Source organism: Ambystoma mexicanum, chromosome 11 (assembly GCF_040938575.1).
Source record: "Ambystoma mexicanum isolate Mex_15411 chromosome 11, UKY_AmexF1_1, whole genome shotgun sequence".
In the NCBI taxonomy this organism is placed as follows: domain Eukaryota; kingdom Metazoa; phylum Chordata; class Amphibia; order Caudata; family Ambystomatidae; genus Ambystoma; species Ambystoma mexicanum.
In genome coordinates, this window is record NC_090934.1 from 978,389,109 (window position 1) to 978,412,166 (window position 23,058).

A 23,058-nucleotide genomic window follows, 5' to 3' on the forward strand; every position below is an offset into this window, starting at 1 on the left:
GGATGGCGATCCTGTGATCGGTCGTTCCCGGCCTCAGACCCCCATGCACTCTGCCTTAGTGCCTTGGGCCGTGCCCGGCATGCAGCTCTCTTGGTCACCCAGCCTTGAAGGATAGAGTTTCCAGCTGGAGAGAGATCTTCCATTCTTCTCCCAGTCATCTAAAGGACCTTGCATCCAGAAAATGTAGGTCCTTTGTTTACCACGGCCCCTCAGCACGGGGACTCCTTCCCGGGGCCCCCAACTGGAAAGGAGACCTTGGACTCTGGATCTGGAAACCCTGAGGCCGGTAAAGCTACCTGCTCCGAAGCTGAAGTGCCCAGGGGCTCTTCCGGGCAATCCACGAAGGGGCGCTTCTGCTCTTCTTCATCACCTGCAATGGGGTTCAAGGGGCTGCCGAGTTCTGCTTCCAGGATCCAGCCCGAGACATAATCTCAGACAACTACCGGCTCCATAGCTAAGGGCGTTTAGCCTACCGGAGCCACCTCTGAGGTAGTCACACAGGGTGCTTCGACTACTGGCCGCCTGAGGGCCCTAGGCCTTCTGGAGCTATCTCTGAGAACCGTGCTTCTGCTTCAGGGTCAGGGTGCAAAGAGTCCTTTTCCATGTCAGAAACGAGCATGAGGCGCAGGTCCTGTGTGCCCGCCCTCCCCATGGTGTGGTGCCAGGCCCAAAGATGGTGTACAAGCATGCGGCAGAACCTTAGATTCAGACTCGGGGCCTCAACCTGCTCATTCACTTTCATAGTGGGCCACTCAAGTGGGTTCTAGTCCTCTTCTTTCGGGGAGTGGGGTTGGGCCCTACAGCGCAGGCGGATGGTCTCCACAGGGTTATTTTTATCCCTCTCGCCCTTTTGGATACCCGCCCCAGGCGGCGGAGGGTCTTGCCCCCATGTTTTCTGCGGCCTGTGAGAATTGTTTTTTCAAGCATTTCCTCCTCATTTGCTCCCACGCAGATGTCGGGGCTCCTCAAGGGCCTCATCGAGCAAGTGGTTCTGCAGGTCATGTCTCCCAGGCCTACTCCCCTGGGTCCCCCCAGGAGTTCCAGTACCCCAGCATGTTCCTCCTCTGGTCCAGGCCCTGCCGGTGCCTCTGAGTCTTTCACCTCCAGTACTACCAACACCCCCCCCCTACAGTTGCCTGTCGATGACCAGCCGCCTTTGGGCTCTGACCAGGAGGTGACCCCTCCGGCTCATCTGACACAGGCCCTCGAGTCTTTCGGCAGGAGGTGCTATTTCAATGCCTGACTGCACCTGTGACAGGCCAATGCTGATGTACTTCTAGGTGTGGCAAACCAGACGCTGTGGGTAGAGATCAGTTAGTTCCTGCCCGACCTCCCCCCAGAGAGCCAGGCCTCCTTCGAGGGCGGGCTGGCAGAAGCCTGCACGGTTGCGCAGGATCTCATGAAGTCCCTAGTCTCGCACATCGACACTGCCAGCAGAGTCCTCTGCCTGGGGGTTGAGATGAGGCGGAAGCGTGGATGCATGTCACAAAATTCTCCCTGGATGTGCAGGAGTGGATTCTAGACCTTCTGTTCAAAGGGAAGGACCTCTTTCATTTGTCTACTGATGACGAGCTGACAAAAAAGAAGACATCAACGCAGACGTCTAGGTGTTTGGCCATCCTGACCAAACCAGGACAGAAGTCCTTCCCTCAGACCTAGGGCAGGTCCGACTTCGAAACCTGCTCCTTCGAGCGACCACAGGAGGAAGCAGCAGAGGACCTTAAAGGGCTGTTTCCGGTCGACCCTCCACCTCTCCTGCTTCGAATGCCAAAAAGCAATGACTTAACGGTCAGGGAATAGAGCTTGCCTGTGGGGATGCCGACTGGCTCTCTTAACGGACAGCTGGAAGTGTTTTTTCAGGAGTCTTTGGATTCTTTCAGTAGTCTCCACAGGCTCCAGTCTTCCTCTTCCTTTTCCTCTACCCTCTTCTCCTTCTCTGCTTCAGATGGGGTCACAAGCACTGTTGCAGGAGATCCTTCTTCTTTTTGACATGCAGGCGTTGGAGCCGGTCCCTCAATCAGACAGGGGCGCTCCAGCTCCAGGACTTATCCGGTACCCAAGAACAATCAGGCTGGCCTAAGGGTAGTTCAGGGCCTGTCATTCCTCAACCTATCTTTACCTCTCGAATGCTTTAAGATCATCACCCCAGCGCACATAAAAGAGTCACTGTGTGCAGGGGACTGGATGTGTTTTCTGTACCTCAAAGATGTGCACCTTCATGTCCCCATTTACCAGCCGCACCAAAAATTCCTGCGGTTCACGATCATGTCGAAACCACTTCCAGTACAAGGTGCTGCCATTCGGCCTCAATTCGGCCCCTCACGTGTTCACAAAGCTCATGAATGTGGTGGCTGTCCTCCGCTTGGACGGCCACTTCCTATATCCCTATCTGGATGACTGGCTGGTGAGGGACAGTTTGCCCGGGGGTGCGGTGCGCTCCTGTCAAGGACTAGCGGATGTTCTCCGCCAGCTAGGGTTCTCACTCAAACAGTAAAAGTGTCACTGTCAGGCTCACTCCCGGATTCCGTCAATTTTGCCCCTCTTCTCGGAGTGCCCCTTACACCCTCCTGCTCACCTGTAGTCTCCTCGTTTGATGCAAGTCCGAATCTCTTCTTTCTCAATGCCTCCTCCCTGGAGTGTGGATGAGGTCTGCCTCGAGAGGAAGCCACCCTGCCCCTCTAACACGGGGCCAAGGGGGCCCCCCTTCCGGGGCAGACCGATGGAGGGGAAAAAGCCTTGAGGCACAAAAAACCCCTTCCTTGATGAAGATGGCAGCAGGATACCAGGTGTGAACTGAGTAGCTTCAATCGATTAGCAAAAACCACAGAAAGTAGAATAAGGCCACTGTTTCGGGGGGAAACAAAATTGCAAAGCTGGGAGGCCAATGAAATGGGCTGAGAGGGGAGGACCCAGGAGAACAAGGGAGAGAGAGATCAAGAGAGCCGAAGTAGAGCAGAGGGGAGCAGGAAGCAATTCGAAAGTCGAGAGCAAACAGGAGAGAGAGAGCGGCAGAGCCGCGAAGGAAAGGACTGGAGCGTACCAACCCGGAAGCCTAACGCGAAATGGTTGCAACGCGCCTGCTTCCGGGTTGGCGCTCGTTAAATGCACGTCGTCGGTCGGATGGCTGGAAGACTAGACCGCTGCCGAGGAAAGCGCGGGCGGCGTGACGGCTAGGTCAATGGCCGCTCCACCGCCAGCGCCTCCACAGCTGCCGGCGACCGCCGTGCATGACAAAAAGTCACAGCTGACCCTCGCCCAGGACCTGGTGTTCCTTGGAGTGCACTGGGACACAACCTGTTGGACGGTATTCCCCATGTCCGAAAGGCTCCAGTCCCTTCACAAGGCAATAGGGCACTTTCTGGCCAACTCGACCACCTCTGCATGGTGGTTCCAGCACCTTCTGGGCCTAACAGCATCATGCATGCTCACAGTGTGGCACGCCCACCTCAAGATGAGATGACTCCAGCTCCATCTGGGGGCCAACTGGGATCAGGAAACAGGAGCGCAATCAGACCAGGCTCCCTAACCCTCCGCCCCTACTTCTGGATCTTCACTGGTGGCATTTGGACTGCAATGTGGCAGTGGGAGCTCCATTCACCCAGCCAGAGCCCACTCTGGTAGTGACAACGGATTCCTCCCTTTCAGACTGGGGAGCTACCCTGGATTTCTATTTGATTCATGGTGCATGGTCCAATGTCACAGGTGCTATGCGTTACCTCCTCCATGGCTCCAGCGCACCCTATGCAAATTTCGATGCTCTGTGGGCTTCAGCCTCATCTTGATTGCCCCCCACTGGCCGTTGAGGACTTGATTCTCAGAACTGCTGCAGTTGCGCTCCCAGGGGCCTGTCCAACACCTGATCCCCAGCAGGGGCTTCCTGACACAGCAGGGTGGGGTGGTGGAGCATCCAGACCCGGCCAAGCTGGCCCTTTCGGCCTGGCTCCTGATCAGCTGAGATTGCACCATTCCCAGTTTTCAGACAACCGGGAAATGATCCAGGAGGCCAGAAGGCCCTCCACGCTCTCATAGTACAAGAGTAAGTTGGCCATGTTCTGCCACTGGCCTCACGACAGGTGGCTGGACCCCCTCAACTGCTCCCTGGACGACATGCTGGCCTTTACTGCACAGCTGGTTCAGTCAGACGTCCAGGTCTTTACTTTACTTGTTGCACCTATTTGGCCGTCATTGGGGCCTACAAGAATTCCCCAGAGCACATTTTTTCAGCAACCAACCCAGTGGTTAAGGCTCACCTCAAGTGGGACCTCGTTCTTGCAGCTTTACATCATAAACCTTTTGAGCTGATGGCCTTGGTGGACATCAGGCTGGTGACGCTCAAGGCAGTACTGTAAGTAGCTCTCACTTCTGCGCGCAGGGTCAGCGATCTGCAGGCTCTGTTGTGTGAGCCCTTCACCACCTTCTACAATGACAAGGTAATCTTGCGCACTCATCCAAACTTCTTTTCCAAAGAGGTCTCGCCGTTCCATTTGAACCAGGAAATCTGCCTGCCGGTGTTCTTTCCGAAACTGCAGTCTGAGGCTGAAAGGGCATTGCATTCCTTAGATTTGAGGAGAGTGCTCAAGTTCTATCTCTCCCGGACGAGATCTTTCCTGAAGTCTGAGGCGTTGTTCGTCAACTTCAGGGGCTCGGCTCCTGGCACCAAAGCTTCCATTGCCCATCGGATGGTCCAGGCCATTTTGGAGGCTTACTTGGCCATGGGTAAGACTGTTCCTGTGGGGATTCATACCCACACGGACTGGGCCAAGGCTACGACTGTCGCCTTTCAGAGGCACGCTTCCTGGGAAGTCATTAGCAAGACGGCTACATGCACCACACCGTCTACATTCTGTAAGCACTTTTCCCTGGATACCAGTTCCAGGCGGGATGCAGAGTTTGGTCAGGCGGTTCTGAAGAACCTTTTTGTTTCTTCTTAAGCTTGAGGCAGGTTGTCACAGCTACACCCAATTGTCTTGTTCAGAGGAATCACGGACAAGGATGGAGGAAAGGCGACCAGATGGAAAAGTAATTAAAGTTACTCATTGTAGTGACTAGTGTACTCCTAGTCCCCTTTCCCCCATACATTCCACCCACCTTCCCTGCTAGTGTGCCAGGGGCTAAAATGATCATCGTAGCCTGTTATTTAAGCGCCTGATATGTAAAAAGGGAACTGAGGTCAGGCGCCGGAGGGCAGGGTTTCAGACGTTAAAGAGGCTAAATTTAAAGGGGTTGCACATTTTTCGCTGCCAAAGGTTCTGGTACCGTCCCCATGTTGGGGGACGTCCACAAGGATGGAGGAAAGGGACTAAGGACTAGGAGTACTCTAGTCACTACAGTGTGTAACTATAATATATATATGCCATTATTACCATATAAGAACATACTCCTGTTGGCTTTTCCAGTAAAACATGTCCAGACTGGCTCCATTAATCCAGGCCAGTCTATCCATATAATAAAACCTATGCTTGGTTTAACCAATAACAAAATGCCATGCCACAATAAGAATATATGGACAAACATATGTCATCACTGGAGCCATGTAATGGTGTTTGCTTTACCCCTGATTCCCAGTAAAAATGCTATGCCACAGTATGAAAGTATAGCTAGACTGCTTGCAACCAAGTATACCAGTCTAGCTATGTAATAGCCCTCATGTTTGCTTTACCCTTAATGCCCAGTATAAATACCCTGCCACAGTATGAATGTATAGCTGTACTGGCTGCATGAAAGTATGCCAGTTGAGCTATGTAACAGCACTGGTTTGCTTTACCATTAATGGGCAGTATAAATGCCATTAAACAGTGATAAAATATAGCTAGACAGGCTGTACCAAATTCAATCATTTTTACGTTACCTTTGATGCCCAATAAAAAGAATCATGTTACAGTAAGCAAGTATAGTTAGACCAGTTGCATTAAAGTCTGCCAGTCTAGCTATGTAATTGCTTTCATCTTGCTTGTTTTACTCTTGATGCAAAGTATAAATTCCATGTTGCAAGTAGTCCTGCTCCCCCTCAAATTAGAGGCCCTTTCCCCCTTATATACTCATCACTCTTACTTGCAGAAAAGGCAGCAAGCAAGGGAGAAATGTTGACCACTTTCTCCCCAAACTTCTTGGACAAATAGAATGTATACAAAAGGCCACCAACCTTTTTAAAGCCCTCACTGCAGGGAAGACCTGCATGCCCAGCTAATCAGGGAGCAAACACCTGGTCCATGAAGCATCTTTTTCCTCTCTCTGAGTGAGAAAAGCTAGAGTACAGCAGAGCTGTACCACAGGAATGTCCTTGATAGCTGGGAGGACCTAGAGGAAGTAGGGGCCTGTAGAGACTGCATACACCAGGGAACCATACCCCACATAGGCCCCCTAGCCCTTGACAAGTAAAGGGGGCACGGGGAACGATTCGAGGTGGAGGAACAAAGACTTGCGGGGAAAAGACAGGGGAAGGAGAAAGAAGACTTGAGGGAAGGTTGGCAGTGAAATAGAAAAGGGGGATAGAGTGAGAGAGACTGAGAAGGAGAGAATCGGACTTGGGAGGGGGATGTTAGAATTGGAGGAGGGGCAATGGAGGAGTAAGGAGAGATAAAACAGATGTTTGAAGCAGAACAGTGCAGAAAGAAAGGAGTTGGAGGTGGATATCAGAGGTTTGGAGAGGTAGGAGTCAAAGCCTCGACCCCACCTTGCTGGAGGTGGGGTTGCATTAGTCTTTCCCAGAGTGGATTCCTTCTTCCATCCTACCCGCTCAGCCCTACTCGTCCTTTGAGAGCCTAGTATGCAAATTGGTCATCTCTCCTTCCACCACATTGAACATTGCTACTGTCTACCGGCACCCAGGCACCTCTTCTCTGTTCCTCTCTGAGTGGGCGGACTTGTGTTCCTCCCTACTCTCTACCACCTCCAACCTGCTACTACTACTAGGGGACTTCAACTTCCACCTAGACTCCCCTTGCACAGCAACCCCCCTCTTCATTGATCTTTGCTCTTCCCTATCCCTCTCCATTCTTCACTCGGGCCATACCCAACCTCACTCTGTCTACTCCTCTGGTCACTCCGCTCTCCTGGTCTGACCACTCTCTCCTCACAACCCATCTGGGTCCCTACGGCCCTGTCACAACTCATAATGCTCTGCCAACCTTGTTCCCGAACATCCGTCCAATGAAACGAGCGTTGGCTGCTGCCTTCTCTTCCACCTTCATTCCCCCTTGCCCACCCAACACTGAGTAGGGCCGCGAAAAAGGGCCTGCCTGCACCCCAATCTCTACATCCAGCCCAGCAGCCAGGGGGAGAGGGCAGGTGCCTTCTCTCCCTAACCCCCCTGCCACCACATACTGCCGACGAAGAAGCCCATCAGGCCGCTCAACCTGGTGAGATTAGCTCTTCCCCGACATGTATGCCTGATTGTCTTATTTCCTGCATTCTCTGAAATACGAACAGGCAAGCACTATCTAGGTGCAAACAGAGTGTTCCTCCGCTCAATCCAGCATTTCATATTATCACCGACATCCGATCTTCGATCTGCTTATCTTTAATGTGCGTAATGGCCGTGACAGGCACTGCACTCACTTCAGGAAGCAACATTTGAATTTGGCGCCACGCAGCATCTGATTGGCTGCACGCCCTCTCATCCGTCTGCCGCCCGAACCGGAAGGCAGAAGCCAGCAGTGTTACCAGGTCTGTTTATTATAAGCGACTTTGGGCTTGTTTTTGCCCAAAGTCGCTTATAATATTTGGAGGTCGCTTGTCGCGGTTTTTGTTCGCTTGTTGGACCTTCTGTGCGCGTGTAATTGGGCTTGTTTATATTGCAGTTAAGCCCATTACACGTCGCACAGAGCGTCCTGCACTGGGCTGCTGGCAGCACTTGACGGCAATTGCTGCTTTGTCTTGCTCTCGGGTGCGCCCTTATTTTGCATATGCATAGGTGTTTGGCACTGATGGGATCGTTACTTGCCCACCAGGTGGCCCATCAATGCCAAATGCCTAAGCATATGCAAAAAGAAAGCGCACTTTAAAAGTTTTGTCATGCAGACAGACACACTGACATGTAAAGAAGGGGATTGTTTTAGTTTAGCAAGCGTCACTCTATAGCAATATTATCTTGGTGATCACCCTAGTGCTGACGCATTATCAACTAAAATCCTTTATTTATTTATTTTTTGAAAACTTTTTTTGCAAGACTGGGTTAGAGGATTATTGGAATCTATATACAACATTTTCTTAGAGATATGTATTCAGGAAAGCCGTGTTTCTTTTCAGCTTCCAATTGGCCATGTTACAATATTATATAGCGCCTTGGATTAAGGCGCTATATAAAACAATAAATACAAATACAATGCATTTCAGGGCCGTATTGTTTTGCAATCTGGGACTTCTAGTCACCATGCAATAAAATATTGTTGTTCTAACACACTATGTAGTGTTCTGTCTATGTATGTTTTTCTTGTTGTGTTATGTTTCTTACTTTTGAGACCTTTCCACAACTTTTTAGGTGCATGCTTGTTTTTTCAGCTTATTTGGATGGGGGTCAGCTTGTTTTGGGCTTGTTTTGGAAGGGCATTAAGCTTATTATTTCGATCCGACCTGGCAACACTGGAAGCCATAGCAAAAACAAAGAGGTGATGGCTGGAAGGTTTAGAATTAATCTTAACCACTGGCAACGCTCTGGGCAACCCTCCAGACCACCGTTCTTCGCCTGCCAAGCCATTACAGAAGGGAAAGACCATATGCAAATCAGGCTTGGCCCCACCCCAAAAGGGGCAGTCCAGCCCGAACTGCTAGGCCACATCCCTTCTGCACGAGACCACAAGCATCCCCAAACATGTTTCGCCCTTGTTGGGGCTCATCAGTGAGGAGTAGCTTGGGTCTCTAGGCCCAGCAGGCACGGGACCCACGTCTGGGCATACCCGACCTGGCAACACTGGAAGCCAGCCTTCATGAGAAGGGCCGGGGAAAAGGACCTGTCTGCGCCTGTCCGCGATGGATCGCGGACCGTCGCGCTGTCCCTCTGCACTACTTCTTCATGTACCACTGTAAGTACGTGAAAAACAAAATTACCCTGCTCCCAACATTCATTGCCTGAGTCCTATATATCACACTCTGAACTGCCGCAGGATTCATTAGGCACATACGACGCAGCACAACGGTGTGTGGAGCTCCCGTCCTCCATCAATATCCACGAACAATTACAAACAGCATGGTATACCTCTGCCCTAATGCATATGTAACCCTAACCAGCCAAACAAAGTGAAATAACCATTCATCATAGGTTTTCGATAGTCAAAGGCTAACCCATCTACCATTCTAAGCACCACTATAGCTAGCCTACCACATTCATAGCTTACCTCTGATATCCCGTGCTCTCGATTGCTTGCCACAGCTAGCCTACCCTTACATATTGTGCTCTTAATTGCATACTGCATTCAGCCACCCTGCTATTTTGTGTTCTGACTGCATACCGCATTAGCCTACCTTGCTATTTTATGCTCTGACTGCATACCGCATTTAGCCTACCTTGCTATGTTGTGCTCTGATTGCATACTGCATTTAGCCTACCTTGCTATTTTGTGTTCTAGACTGCATACTGCATTTAGCCACCCTGCTATTTTGTGTTCTGACTGCATACCGCATTAGCCTACCTTGCTATTTTATGCTCTGACTGCATACCGCATTTAGCCTACCTTGCTATGTTGTACTCTGATTGCATACTGCATTTAGCCTACCTTGCTATTTTGTGTTCTAGACTGCATACTGCATTTAGCCTACCTTGCTATTTTGTGCTCTGATTGCATACTGCATTTAGCCTACCTTGCTATTTTGTGTTCTGACTGCATACCACATTAGCCTACCTTGCTATTTTATGCTCTGACTGCATACCGCATTTAGCCTACCTTGCTATTTTGTGCTCTGATTGCATACCGCATTTAGCGACCATGCTATTTTGTGTTCTAGACTGCATACTGCATTTAGCCTGCCTTGCCATTTTGTCTTCTAGACTGCACACCACATTTAGCCTACCTTGCTATTCTGTGTTCTAGACTGCATACCGCATTTAGCCTACCTTGCTATTCTGTGTTCTAGACTGCATACCGCATTTAGCCACCCTGCTATTTTGTGTTGCGGATAGCCACACTCTAACCTACCTTTAGGTCGACCCCACCATGAGGCTGAGAGTCTCCCACTCACAGCACATCGCTCCCCGCACCTCCCTCATCATTAGCCTCTACTTAGCCACTACTATGATCCACTCACCCACCTTGCAGCCCACCAAACACACTAATACACATCTCAAGAAAGAAATAAGTAGAAAGAGACGAAATAGAAAGAAAAAATGCCTATGGCATGTAAATTCTAGACGCGTGCTAGCATTCAGAAAGGATATTTGAACAATAGCACATGCAAAACATTGTCTTCACATCTTACGAGCTGGTCATTTTGACCATAACCTTGTGTATATACACAGTAAGACACATTGTTCAATCACTGTAGCTGTGAACACCACACAATAGCCTATCCTATTAGATAACATTAGAACAATGTGAGGCTGGGGAGTTATTATAAGATGATTGTGTGTGTGTGTAGTCTCAGCTTGGTTAGGTCGATTAGGGGTCTACGTAGGGTGCTGGTGCAAATCTAAGTCAGCGCACACCTCTTGCGGGTCTAAAGCGAAACGCAGGGGTTGTTACGCTTGGGCAGTGGAGGGTAGTATCCACCTTCCTCACGATGAAAGGAGTAAGATGTATTAAGCTGACCCCTAAGGAACCTAGAGAAGACCAGCGTGTGAATTTGTGGTAAGTAAAAAAGTGTTTGTGTACATATGTGTGCATATTTGAATGTATTGCATTTGTTTGTTCAAGATTTTGAATGTGTGTGTGTAGCCATGTCTGGGTGTGTGTGTGCCTCTGTGCAAGAGCAATGCATGCATGTGTTTGGTGGTGGTGGGGCTTCCTGAAACATGGACGTTATTTGACAATGCTGGCTTATTTTGAGTATTCAATGTCATCAAAGTACAATTTAACAATTCTGGTATAGATTGTGACTGCAGTTTTATGAAGGTTATTTATAGAGACCATACTGGCCTAGATGTTGGCCACAAGTGCCTGAAAGCAGCGATTTACAGTGCGCATTGCATAGGTTTTGGCTGCAGCTTCATAAAAAGTTATTTACAGTGATCGTTCTGTAGCTGTCAGATCATGAACACAATTTACAAGGGATATACTGGCAGAGGTTGTGTCAGCAGCTTCATAAAAGAAGTGCACTATGGGGAATTTCGGGCACTTCAGGGAGCTTATGGTTAACATCCTCATGCAGGCAGCCATGACAGGTTATCAGAGGTGGCAGAAGAAAGTGATCTTGTTTTTGTACTTCTTAATTACATACAGTATAAGGTATTGCCACTTATATTGTCCAGAACTATTTCATGGATGAATGCCCTATATCTTGTTATGTGCATTGACCATGTGACAACAATACAAGTACTACGCAACAAGAATGTTAAAGCATTGTTCGCTTACCTGTGACTGCAAAGATCTAAGCTGTTTTTCATCCTCTTTTATTGCTTTGAAGTATTTTAGCAGGCAATCAACCCTATTAAAACATGTTAATTGTAGGAGAATATTAGTAAATGTGAGGAAATGTGTGATATCTGGAAAATAGCTCTCAACACACAAAAGCATGTCTGTTAGTCACCTGGCTCCATGCAAAATAGTTGCAATAAAGTATTTTAAATCCATTGTTAATGGACTCGGGTTGAAGGGCACTGTTTTATTGAACTGAGTCTACCAGCTGCCGACTCTACCATTTCTAGCTTTGCCGCGGTCTGCTTTCCCCTCTTTATTTTTGTATTTATTCTATTGGATATTTATAAGGCACTTAAACAGCAAGACAGTGTTTCAAAGCGCCACAAGGGAAGGGAACAAGGGAGCAATTAAACAAAGGAATTGACAATTAATAAATAGAAAACGGAAGCAGTCCAACTAGGCCTTGTGACATTCGGAGCGTGCAAGTGCAGTGAAAGAAAAAGGGGAAAAAGGAGTAGGAAGTGCCAGATGTGCCATTGGGGAAGCAGCAGGTAAAAGTGCATGGCGAAGAGGGAGGGCTACCGCCCAACAGGTACGTGCGGAGTGGAGGCAAGCCACCCGACAGGTGGGTGTGGCCCCAGAGGGCAGTGCTGGTGGGGCTTCTGGGGGCGATTGGGCAGAAGGCCAGCACCCTATTGGACTCTTGAGAGACCAGGCCACCAATCTCAAAACAGAGGGGATGGTTAGCACGGGAGGGGAGATGGAAGGAGGGGGAGAAGAGAAAAGTCTTGAGTTGTTTGCGAACTTGAGGTGGTCCGATTCAAGAGAGAGAGGGAGTCTGTTCCATAGGAGGGAGCCAGCTGAGGAGAGAGATCTGCACCCAAATATCTGCTTGGAGAACCGTTTGATCAGCAGAGAGTTGGAGCTAGAAGATAAGACGATTGAAGGGATCTGGAAGGGGAGTATTTAGTGAGTGAGAGTCGCAGGTTAGAGTGGTCCCAGGTCCCAGACAGTCATGTCGATGATGCAAAGGGTCTTGCATTTGATCCTTGCAGCAACTGGGATCCAGTGGAGAGATTTTAGAGCTGGAGGGATAGGGTCCGAGGGCTTGAGGACAAGGATAGGTCTTGCAGGCCTATTCTGGATTAGCTGAAGAGGACACAGCGAAGAAAGAAGCAGATTGAGGAAGAGGCTGTTACAGTAGTCTAGCCTGGAGAGGACCACAGCTGTAGAGACATTGATCTTCTGGGGGAAGGTGAGGAAAGGGAGAATGCCCCTAAGGAGGTGAAGATGAAAGAGGGCCTTTTTGGCAAGGTCCAAGATGTCAGGAGTAAAGGAAAGGGAGGAGTCGAAGATGACCCCAAGGTTTCTGGCCTCAGTGGAAGGAGAGGGAGGTGAGCCCATAGAGGATGGCCAGAGTGCAGGAGGGAGCAGGTGTCCCGATAGGAAGAATCTCTGTCTTACTGGCATTAAGACAGAGATCATTGGAGGTGCACCAAGACTGAATACCAGACAAGCTGTCAGGGATGATAGCAGAGGAAGCGGGGAGCTTGAAGAAGAGTTGTGTGTCATCTGTATAACCCTGGAAATGAGTAGAGAAGGCAGAGGTCAGGTGAGCAATAGGTGCAAGGTAGATGTTGAAAAGCCATGGCGAGAGGATAAAGCCCTGGGGAACACCACATGTAGAGAGAGTAATGGAGGTGGAGAAGCATCCGGGAAGGGTGGTCGGTGAGGAAGGAAGTCAACCAATTCAGTGCCTGGTCTGAGATGCCAAGAGTATCTTGGAGCCGCTTTATGAGGAAAGAATGGTTGACCATGTGAAAGGTGATAGAGAGGTCAAGGAGAATGAGAACAGCAGGCGAGTTAGAGTCAAGATTTGTGAGCAGTTATTCATGGGTGTTCAGGAGAGCAGTTTCCCTGCCTCTGGATGCTCGGAATCCAGATTGATGGTCATGTAAACAACCAACAAGCTCAATGTGTTGGGTCAGTTGGGGCATTACCATCTTCTCCAGGAGTTTCCCAAGGAAGGGTGTGGTAGATAGGGTGGTAGTTGGTCGGACATGAGGGGTCGGCTAAAGGCTATTTTTAGGAGGGGGTGCACAAGGGTGTGCTTCAGAGAAGAGGGGAAAGAGCCAGCAGCTAGAGAGTGATTGCAGAAGTCAGCAAGAGCCAGCGCGAGGGAGGAGATGTCCTTAATGGTTCTGGATGAACTGGGAGTGACCTGTTTGGATGAGACCTTCATAGAGCGGACTACTCTAGAGATCTCATCCGTTGCGATAGGTGAGGAGGAGGAAAGAGTGGGAGGCGTTGGTAGAGAGGCCAAGGGAAGCAGGGGGAAGAATGGAGGTGGGGAGAAGAGAGAGAGGTCAGAATGTCCTGCGTTTTTGAGGTGAAATGTGTGGCCAGTGCAATACAGAGGGCCTGAGAAGGAAGAGATGAGGTGGAGACTGCAGATGGATTGGCTAGTTCCTTACAGATTTTGAAGAGTTCAGCCGTGTTGTTAGAGGCTCCAGAGATACGAGCTTGGAAGTGGGCCCTCTTCTTGGAACGGATAGAGACACAGTATTGTCTTTGGTGTAGGCGGCAGGCCAGTTTGTCAGAGGATGAGCCTGAGGTCTGCCACTTTCATTCAGCAACTCTGCACTTATGCTTTGGAGTGGCTAGGCCAGAGTCGTACCAACTGCTACGCTTGCAGGCAGGTTTCAGGCAGATCTTCATGATAGAGGCAAGAATGTCAAGAGTGTTGGTGATAGCAAGATGCAGATTGGCAAGGACAGAGTCAGTGGGAAAATTAAGAGGACGGGAAGGAGAAGGGAAGGAATGTGGAGGCAAACGCAGCAGCTGGCACTCGTTTCATTGGACAGATGACCGTGAAAGAGGCTGGCAGCCGTGGCAGAGGCTCAGTCAGGGGGCCAAGAGGTCCCAGATGAGAGGAGAGAGTGATCAGACCAGGAGAGCGGAGTAGTGAGTGGGTGATCAGCAGGGATGAAGGCATCAAGAGTGTGTCCGGCAGAGTGGGTAGGGCCGGAGGGGAGAATAGTGAGGGAGCGAGAAGTACAGAGATCACAGAAGAGAGGCAGAAACTGTGGAGTCAAGGTGGATGTTGAAGTCTCCAAAGCGGAGGAGTTTAGAGGTAGATGTCAGAAGAGAGGCGTTAAAGTCAGCCCATTCTGAAAGGAAGGCAGACACAGGGCCAGGGGCCCTGTAGATAGTGGCAAGGGTGAGAGAGAGGGGTGGAGAGATAATTTGCACAATTGAACAACTTAGTACATGAAACGTAGCAATAACGATCGAAGCAAATTACAATATGAATCAGTCAACAAAACAGTAAGAAGAGCAATTAACTGGATGGAGTAGGGAGAGTAGTGGAGTAGGACTGTGTGGGCGGGAGACGGGTAAGGAGGAGAAGGAGCAGGGGAGGGGAAAAGATGAGAGTGGGGAGGTAGGAGAGGGGCAGAAGATATTCAAGGGGAAAGATAAGGAGGGAGGGGAAGCAGGGAGGGGAAAGGGTTTCAAGGAGGAGAATGGAGAAGGAGAGATTTAAGGGAGGTGCGGAATGAGGAGAAGGTAGGGGTAGAGCGGATTACAAGAGGTAGGGAGTTCCAGTGCAAGGGAGCTAGGAGTTGGAAGGAGCAGAAACGGGAGGGGGCACAAGGGGAGGGGGGGGTACAGTGAGAAGGAAATGGTCAGCTGAACGAAGGGAACGGGAAGGAGAGTAGAAAGAGAGGAGGGAGGAGAGATAAGGGGGAGCAAGACCATGGAGAGATTTTAAGATAAGGCAGAGAAAGTGAAATTTAATTTGGGAGTGGAATGGAAGCCAGCCGAGGGAAGAGAGGGAAGTAGAGATAGAGTCACAGGGGTTAAGGAGACAGAGGGTACGGACAGCAGAATGGTAGATAGATTTGAGGGGGGCGAGATGAGGGGTGGGTAGTCCAAAGAATAAGGAAGAGCAGTAGAAGAGGCAGGAGAAGATGTGGAAGGAGATTAAAAGTTTGGTAGCATGGAAGGTAAGAGAGGGACGGACTTTGCAAATGTTAAAGAGGTAGTAGCGACCGGCACGAGAAGTGAGAGAGATATGGTGGGAGAAGGAAAGAGAGGAGCCTAAGTTACAAGCATGGAGAGAGATAGGGAGATTAATGGGAGGGAAGAGGATGAAAGGAGGAGAGGGAGGGGGAAGAGAGTTGGAGGGAAAGAATAAGACTTCCGTCTTGTCAGTGTTAAGGGAGAGAAAGCGGGAAGACATCCAGTTCTCTATGGCAGTAAGGCAGGAAGGCAGGAAGAACATTTTAGGTGGAGGTCAGTAGAAAAGGACGAGAAAGAGAGGAAGAGTTGAGTGTCATCCGCATAGAAATGGTGGGAGATGCCAAACGAGGAGATAAGAGGGGCAACGAGGGAGGTGTAAAGAGAGAAGAGGAAAGGTCCAAGCAATGAACCTTGGGGAACGCTGTATTCTAGAGATTGGAGTGGAGAGGACCGGCCGCCCCGGAAACAGTAAAAGAACGGGAAGAGAGGCAAGAGGATAGCCAGTTAAGGACAGAGCCTTTGAACCCAAAGGAAGAAAGAGTGTGGAGAAGAAGGGGATGATCGACAGTGTCGACGGCAGCAGAGAGGTCAAGGAGAATATCAATGGAGGATTGCTTAGAGCGTCGAGCGGAGAGGAGGGAATTAAGGATGTGGGTGAGAGCAATTTCAGGAGAGTGTTTAGGACGGAAGCCAGATTGGGAGGGGGGTAGGAGAGAGAGATTGGAGACGAAGGATGAGAGCTGAGAGTAGGCGAGGCGCTCGAGAAGCTTAGAGAGGAATGGAAGAAGGGAGATAGGGCAGAGGTTAGTGGTGGGAAGGGGATCAGCAGAAGGTTTCTTCAAAATGGGATGATCGTGGCGTGCTTAAAAGCAGAGGGAGAGGTGGCTGAGGAAAGACAGATGTTGAAGAAGGAAGTAAGGTAGGGAATAAGAAGAGGGTAGATCTTAGGGATAAGAAGGGATGGGAGAGGATCAGTTGGGGCGGACGTGGGGTGGGCTTTGGAGAGGAGGGTGGAGACTTCAGAGGGGGAGATAGGTGAGAAGGAGGACATGCAGGACGAGGGAGGGGGGGAGGAATGGGAATAGGGAAAATCAGAGGAGCAGTTGATTTTTTGCCAAAGGGTCAGGATCTTGGAGGAGAGAAGCTAGACAAGACTTTCAAAAGAGGAGTAGGGCTGGGTGGGTATGAGAGAAGTAGGGACCTACTCAGGGAAGATCAGGGCTACTCCCCAGATCAGTTGGGCCAAGGTTTGGAGAGTATCTTGTAGCCGTCCGGAAGAAGGGAATCAAAAGCAGTGACTGAGCTGGCATTGAACCATGTCTCGGTGAGAACGAGGACATTGAGATCAAAATCTTCAAGGAGGAGGCAGATGTCAGAAGAATGTTTGACAGCAGACCAAGAATTCGGAGTGGCTAAGTGAAGCCAGTCGCCACCTTTTGAAGGTTTTCTGAGGAGCGATACAGGAAGGTGGTACACCAGTCAGAGTTGGAGAAGGAGGTGCAGAGAGAGAGGAAGGAGGAGTAGCAGGAGAAGTTAGGAAGTTTATGAGGGTCAGCAAAAGAGAAGAAGATTGGGTTGAGGATCCTGGGCCATGACAGTGCCATTGTGATGGACATTAATGATGCACATAGTGGATGAGAAGTATTCCAAGAGTACTTCCCATCTAGTCCCATCTTTAATGGCTGAAGAGGAAAAAGGGGAGGGGGTAGAGATCAATTGTGAGGTCCATAGGTCTGGAGAGGGGACAGAGAAGAGGATGTCAGTGATAGTATGTCTGTAAGTAGCGCTAACGGAGGTGTTAGCAATAGGTACGCCAGGATTAGAGGCCAAGAGATCGTTTTAGAGCTTTTTTTCTTCCAGACTTCGTGAGAGAGGATGGATATGTGATAGAGTAGCAGTTAGAATAGATGGGGGAGATGGAGAGTGCCATAGAGGTGGAGGAAAAGGAGGGATTGTTTGAAGGGCTGCACTATGCACAGGCAAACTCAGTAGGTGACCGAGCAGCCAAAGGAGGCAGGGGGGATGCATAGATGTAAAGTACACCTAAATTCGAATTTATCAGAAAGTACATAAATGCAGTACAAATGGAAGATACACAGGTGTAAAGCGCACCTAAATTCAACTTTTGTGCAAATCATATGCATGCACAGAGAGTAAAAACACAGCTAGGTGCAACTTTTGTACAAATCACATGTGTGCACAAGTCGACTTTAATACACGCACTAAGATGCAGCAGAAAAATGCAATTGAGTTGCATCTGTACGATTTTAACACTAGACGTTATAACGCCAGGTTTGTAGTGAGAGGCAAAGTCAGAGAGTACATCAAGTTCCAACCGAGGGGAGAGGCAGTGGAGAAGTCACCAGTCCGTGATATGGTTGTGGGGGGGGGGGTTACCAAACGAGGCGGCAGTGCTTCACATCAGGGCCAATCCGATAATAGATGAGGGTGAGTAGCATATAGAGAGCAAGTGTAGTATCCCAGCTGGGAAAGGAATGTCAGGCGAGATGGCGGTACTTGAGGGAGCACTGTGCTCTGGGGTAGGGAGGAGGCAGCAGCGTGTGCACAGCGCCAGAGAAAGGGGTGGGGGATAGATCAGGCAGGGTAAGGCTTGGAGCATATGTGCAGGCCGGTCGGATATGCGCACAATGCTCTGACCTCAAGTGGAAGCCTATTGGGTTTGATCATCAGCAGAGCATGGATGTTATGTGGAGCGCTGATGTTGCCGGAACCAGGGTGTGGTGGGGGGGCCCTTATAGCCCTCTCGGAGCCAGACTGTGCCAGCCAGGGCAGGCAAAGCCCTTAGTTGGAAGCCCTTTAGTGGGGGGCGGTGGTAATTGTGGAGATGCACCTCGTGGCCACGAGGCCTTCAGGAGCGGTATGTAGCTGCTAGGTGCTGGTGAAAAATATCCCCTGCATCTGGGTGATGATGCAAGAAGTGTTTTTTCTGTGATCCATGCTTGCTTCCATCTGCCTCCAACAATTGCCATTTCATTGTCTTGCATTCCTAGCTGATGGCAACTTTTTTTCCTTGTACTCTTTCCAGCGCCTCCCCACCTTTCCTACTTGGTGGTGGTTGTGTCCAGTGGGGCTCTCTCGTATATCCCTGTTTTACCAGCCTGTGCTCATCATTCCAAGGTGCTGCGCCTTGGGATATCCTGCTTGCACCTCCAGTGGATTAATGCTGGGGACCCCCTCCCACCTCTGCATCCATCTCTGCATCACTAGAGACCTTTAATATCTTGTGTGTGGCCACCTTTACACTGCCCTTGGTCCCCAGGTTCCTGTTCTGCCATCTCATAGACATTGGTTTGCACAACTTTTTCTGTTTTGGACCTGCACACATGCTCCTCTAAGGAGGGTATTCCCAAAGTGCTCTTCTTCTATTATCTGGCACCCATGATCATTCGGACCTTCCATCTCCAGCTTTAGTTCTCATCATGTTCCATTTCTACAGTTTTTCATTCATGCATCTCCTGTGTTTTTTATTTTGCACGCTCTTATTAATATCACGGCCCGCTCAAATCCCATTCCTTCCCTTTCCCCACAGTCCCTTCTCCCTACTCGAAATGTGGATAACCTCATTTGCCCTTCTACTACCATCTGTCTCGCTCCCCCAGTTACTTTTTTGTGCATGTAAGAATACTACGTTTTAGTTCAAATAAATGCTTCTGAGTCAAAAAACCTTATTCAAATAGATACGGGTCCCTAAGTCAACAAAGACATGATTACAGGTTGAATGTTTTAGATCTCATCTGCCATGAGCTTGCATGTACATAAATCGAAGAAAAAAGCAGACATTTGAATCATGAAGCCTAAACCAGTAAGATATATCCGTTTATGTAGTGCATTTATGAAAAGGAAACAGACTCATCATTTCTAGCAATCAGTAGAGGGAGATTTCAACATTCAATAGAAAGAAGCCCAAAACCTCAAATACATTGGGATTTGGTTACTAAGGAGCGGCGAGATTGCACCAATACCCAAAGGCAGAGCCACCATTCCGCTATATCTGGCGCATATGGGGATTTACATTAGTGGGCAATTGTTAATTTTGCCTCTACTGACATATGAGTGATTAATTTGGAATGATAGCCTCCCCGAGTGTAGTTGTCCTGCCAGTCCACATCTCCGAGCAGGAGAACCTGGGGTTTCATAGGAAGGATGACTACAGTCATGTTTTGAATGAAGGCTAGAATTTGAGACCAATATTGCTGAGCATGCCACATTCCCACCAGATATATATATACTGTGTCATGTTCGAAGACGCCACGCTTCTTCAGTTTCACCTGCTCTCTGGAATGCATGTTCCTTTTCCAACACATCCTCCACTACTCTCTATCTCTTGCTCATGCATGACTTACAGTTTCTTGGTCTTCATGAAACTCGGATTTCCTCTTTTTACAGATCTTCTAAAACCTCCTTATTTTATTCATCACTCATTCACAGATGATGGTGCAGCACTTCTTTTCTATTCCTCTCAGATCCTTCTTTCTCGCCACATAGTCTTCTTAAAATTCCATTATTTTCTTTTTTCAAAATCTTTGTTTCTATTTGTCTGTGATGATATTGACTCTCTACTGACCTTTATTTAATTTGAATATTTTTGCAGCCTCTTAGTTGACCTCAATTTCCATTTCATTCTGCTCATTTGTCCTGCTCTTTTCGCCTTCTTATTGATTAATTTAATTTCAACTCTAAGCCCCCAATTCCAATATTTCTGTATTTTCTATTCTCTGTGCATATCATTTGTTCTGTCCTCTTCCTATAATCACCCTTATTTTCCTTCCTGTCCTACTTCCTGCATTCTGTTTTATGACTGACCTTTGTCACTCTGAAGTACTCTTTTTGTCTTCCGCCACTGGGCAGACCCTTCTGTCTCGTGCTGATTTCTGCTTTCTCAATCCTGATTCTTGCTCTGGTCTTCTACTGTTTATCTGTGATTGATTCACTACAACCTTTCTCCTCTTCTTTTCTTTCTTTCTTTAAGCCTCATCCACTTGGTGGATCTCTTCCTTGCAATCTACCAGTCTATAGAAATTGGAACAGCACTGGACGAAATCTCACTCCTAGTCACTTCTATGAGCATGTTCCTCTTGTCATACTCTATGATCTTGAGTTATTTCATGCCAAACAACTTTGTTATATGTTTCTCATTACCTCTCTGCCAGCTCATCCTTGTTGCTTATGCTTCCCTTTCTGTAATCTTCTGTCCCCACATTGCCTTCCTGTAATATAATGACCCAGTTGTGCACAGGTGCACAACCTGCTGAGCTAACTACAGTGTGCATAGGCACATAGCCTGCCAAGGCAGGATGGGGTTAATAACTTATTGAGGTGTGCATTGAATGCTTGAAATCTGCAGTGCTCTCATGCTTTGTTATGTAATAGCATTGTAGCGCCTAGATGCAGTGTCTTGCAATGATATAATAGGCAGTAGAACACATAGGCCTGCACAGAATGCTCACTAGGGGTTAATTGCTTTATTTTGCTAGGCCTACATGGACGGTCTGCTTCGCTGGCTTTAGCTTCCACTGAAACACTTTGCTTTCGCAAGCGATTATCCACGTTCCCTGGTAAACAGACATGGGGTGGTGCAGCAAACTGCAGACTGACTTTGGGCTCTGATAAAAATATATTCCAGTGAGGAGCTTCGCAGCCCTGCAGATGGGAGGAGAGATGCGGAAAGAGCAACTTGGATAGGTGCGGAATGGTACTTTTCCACCAAAAACGTTTTTGCACCGAATGTTCTGGAAAGGCTTGAGTCATACTGAGTGACAGGCACACCTGATAAGTGTGCGCTTAAATGGGCGAGGAAGAACTCTCCAGCGGATTTGCACAGTGAACGTGCAGATGCCTTGGGCTGACAGACTTTGCTCCTAAGCCTTGGTTTCTGACTTGCTACGTCTCGCTTGAGGGCTGATCAGAGGGAGAGAGAGAAGGCCCACAGGGGTTCGGTCCAGTGCTTGAGAGAGAGGCCAGTCCTTAAATTGAATGTGTTCCTGACGGTTGGCATTTACACCCAAGGAACATAACACTGTGTTCTAAGTAATCTGTAACCTGGATTTTTTCACATTCTTGCTAGATTTTCTTGTTATCTACTCATTGCTAAATAAATGGCAGGTTAAATACATGTGTATTATTGTGAGTTCATTGCATTCCACAAGTGTCAAACTTGTACCAGGTGTGTGCACTTGTTTTGGGCTGGTTCCAGAAACTAGCACATACATTATAGAACACTGCCCCTGCTCTGTACTCACTGCTCTCAGTCTCTTACTTTTCTGCTTTCTTGACCTGTAAAATTGATAATCTCCCTTCTTTGTTGTCGTCTATCTCTCTTCCCCCATCCCTTTCTCTGTCTTACTCTAACCCACGTTCATTTTTCTGTTTAGCTCCTCCATTTGAAGTTTCCATCAGTCTTCTGCTCCAGCATGCCAATCTTAATGCTGCCCACAGGATCAAATTCCATCAGCCCATATTCCCTTGGTATATGCACATTTTCTTCCTGTTAGGCTGTGGTCACAGGAATAAGGACAGACAAGGGTGTAAGTATGCAGATACCACTGACTTTATTTAACTTCACGCACATCTACCAGCAGGCGTGGGGGTTGTTACTTCACAACCCTAGAAATTTGCTGGTGAATCTCAGCTGGCCCAGCATCCGACCCTCTCCTGGTTCGAAGTCAGGTCGTCTATCTCTGACCCTCGGCGACGCTGCCCGGACCTGTCGCAGGCTTTTGCTGCATCCCTCTTGCTTCCCCGGCGGGAGTGCCCTCTCTGTGCTGGTGCAAGTCTGTTGTTAAGTATTTCAATCACGCGATGTACCCTGGTCTCAGCCTAGTATGCAGCGCACAACCAAAATGCTTATATTATTATATATATAGGTTCAATATTTTGAGATATCCACCACTCATATCACACCCTCTTTTCAAATACCCCAGGTCACGATGGACCAGGAATCTGGCTGGTTGGTAAGGTAATGTTATTTATAATTCAAATCAAACATACTTTTCAATAGGGAGCAGCAATCACCAATGTGGTGACAATAACAGATAAGAATGTGAACAATACACTTAAATTAACCCTTTAGCAACACCAAATCGAAAACACCAGAGAAAAGAACACTTTTGGTTTGTTTGGAAAGATAGCACTTAGTGTAGGATTTCCCCCTGCAATATTCCTCAACCCACAAATAAGCAATTCTAAAGAGATATAAGGAAGCAGCAGATAATCAGGAATAAGGAATGGAAAGCAGAATTTGAATCCAACCTTCCCTCCCCAAACAAGAGAGAAAAATGGATTTGAAATCTTACACTTTAAAATGACATTCGGAAATGGATGTGTAAAACAATGAATGTGTGCAAAAATACTTAAAACAGTACAAATCTCTATCGGAGTAACATTAGAAAGATACTAACAATCATGAGCTATACTTTGAGCAAAAGTAAACACTTTGAATCTGAATGTAAGGTTGAAAATAATTTAGAAGAAAATCACACATGTAAAACTTTGCAAAAACACAGAATCC

General features: G+C 48.4%; 1 protein-coding gene across 1 annotated transcript in view; it reads right to left on the reverse strand.

The window, feature by feature from the left end:
• Positions 1-23,058, reverse strand: part of TRPM5 (transient receptor potential cation channel subfamily M member 5) — a 473,179-nt gene that overhangs the window by 30,057 nt on the left and 420,064 nt on the right. The window contains exon 22 of the mRNA XM_069625407.1: positions 11,502-11,574. Coding sequence (XP_069481508.1) covers positions 11,502-11,574 — 73 coding nt within the window. The remainder of the gene's footprint in view (positions 1-11,501; positions 11,575-23,058) is intronic.